The sequence below is a fragment of the Alosa alosa genome, chromosome 9 (genome assembly GCF_017589495.1).
Source record: "Alosa alosa isolate M-15738 ecotype Scorff River chromosome 9, AALO_Geno_1.1, whole genome shotgun sequence".
In the NCBI taxonomy this organism is placed as follows: Eukaryota; Metazoa; Chordata; class Actinopteri; order Clupeiformes; family Clupeidae; genus Alosa; species Alosa alosa.
The window spans coordinates 32,288,283-32,290,314 of record NC_063197.1 but is presented as its reverse complement, the minus strand read 5'-3'; the positions used below and the strand labels follow the sequence as shown (position 1 = coordinate 32,290,314).

The 2,032-nt window shown below is 43.3% G+C and overlaps 1 protein-coding gene across 2 annotated transcripts in view; it reads right to left on the bottom strand.

The window, feature by feature from the left end:
- LOC125300578 (stomatin-like) overlaps positions 1 to 197 on the bottom strand; it is a 6,758-nt gene extending 6,561 nt beyond the window's left edge. For both annotated transcript variants that reach the window (XM_048252596.1, XM_048252597.1), the window contains exon 1: positions 58 to 197. In XM_048252596.1, the coding sequence (XP_048108553.1) occupies positions 58 to 112 (55 nt within the window). In that variant the 5' untranslated portion in view covers positions 113 to 197. The remainder of the gene's footprint in view (positions 1 to 57) is intronic.
- Between the last annotated feature and the right edge of the window lie 1,835 nt (positions 198 to 2,032).

Sequence of the window (2,032 nt, the reverse complement as noted above, 5' to 3'; positions counted from 1 at the left end):
CACAAACACACACACACACACACACACCATAGAGAAGAATAATAATAATGTAGTTACCCAGTAGATCCTCCTGGCTGCTCTGTCGTCTCTTGCTGTGGGTCTCCATTTCCATGTAGTGCAGGTTGAGGAGTGAGAAGGAGTTTATATGCCGAGGGGAGTTTAGCACAGGTAGAGGAGGAGCTGGAGGTTTGGAGTCCGTTTGGAGTACTTCAGTTTAGTTGGTCACTTACAGCCTCGATTTAAACCTGCACAGGGAAGTACACACACCCACAATTATCATACGTCAATAACCCTTATCTTGGCCCACTCATAACTCACACACATACACACAGATACACACATATACATACACATACATACACACACACACACACACACACAGTCTGGTGAGGTGCTGTGTCCAAAGTTGTCTGACTGTATGCAAATGTGTGAAGAGGGGACATTTCCATACTTTTCAAGCTCTTGAGCTCAGGCGGCCTAATGCTAGCTAGCGCTATTCAAATGCTCAGGCGGCCTAATGCTAGCTATTCAAATGGATTTGTGGCATCATATGATTATCGACATGGAAAATTCCCAGAGACTGTCAGAGAGAAGGCCGATCAGGCATGGGCCATGTTTCATGGGGCATGTTTCAACATAGCCTGATATTCAGCCTGAATTTACCCTGCCCACAAAATTTGAGGATGTCAAATTTAATCGCTGTTTACTGTTCGTCTGTTAGTTATGGCACTGTTACTGTAATATCTTGTACAACAGACGCGATAGCGAAATCTAGAACATCTCTAAAACATCTAGAACATCTCTACAACATCTAGAACATCTCTACAACATCTAGAACATCTCGCTTCTCCAGCCGCAGAGATTTTGTTGTAAACCTTTTGTTGTAAACAAAATCAACCCAAGCACACTCAGCTGAAGTAGATGAAACGGGTGCTCTGTCCATCCTCGTATAAAGCGCACCCAAACGATTGGCTCGAACACATCTTAAGTGGGCATTTAGACACCGACGGTGGCTCGAACACATCTTAAGTGGGCATTTAGACACCGACGGTGGCTCGAACACATCTTAAGTAGGCATTTAGATACCGACGGTGGCTCAAACACATGTTAAGTGGGCATTTACAGTAGACATCGACGGTGGCGAAGAACACATGTTAAGTGGGCATTTAGACATCGACGGTGGCGAAGAACACATCTTAAGTAGGCTTTTAGACACCGACGGTGGCGAAGAACACATCTTAAGTAGGCTTTTAGACACCGACGGTGGCGAAGAGTTGGATCCCTTACTGGGCGCTGGGCGGTGCTCCTATTGAAGTGTGTGTACACTACAAAGGACTGCGTGTACACTACAGGGGACATGTGGCCAGGCATGACTGGTCAACCTGGTTGGAAAAGATCTAGGAAAAATAAATCACGGACATGACTGTAAGACCTTTAAGCATAGTACAGTTAAAATTATTTGGTTCCAACACAATGTACCTGACAGTGATCATTTTAAAAGATTAGATTAGATTAGGTTAGATTCAACTTTATTTTCATTTAGCAGAGTACAGGTACAAAGCCAATAAAATGCAGTAGAGACGTCGAGCCTCACATTGTGCACGTGCCGCCATCTTGGAAAAGCATAGCAAACACTCCAGACATTGTAATTGTAAACAAGACTCTGAAAACTGTACTCATTATTGAGGTGGGCTGTTGCTTCCATTTGTATATGGACACCTGCTACTACTCTAAGTTACTGAAATACCAGTCACTGGTGAGTCCTATATGCCAACCGAAGATATCTTTAATCTTCGGAAGCATCATGTCCACAAAAATGTGGTTAGAGGACTGCGGTTGGTGGGGTTACATAAGAAGGAAGCCAAAATATTGGCAAAATGTTGCTCTGTTTCAGCCACCATAGTATGCAAATCTGGAGACAAAGATGTTTTGTTTATCCATAAGTGTTCGGTATAATATCCTAAATTATCACACAGGTCTTGTAAAGGCATGTAAGCTTGATGGAGCTGTTACATTATCAATCTTTCTTCCC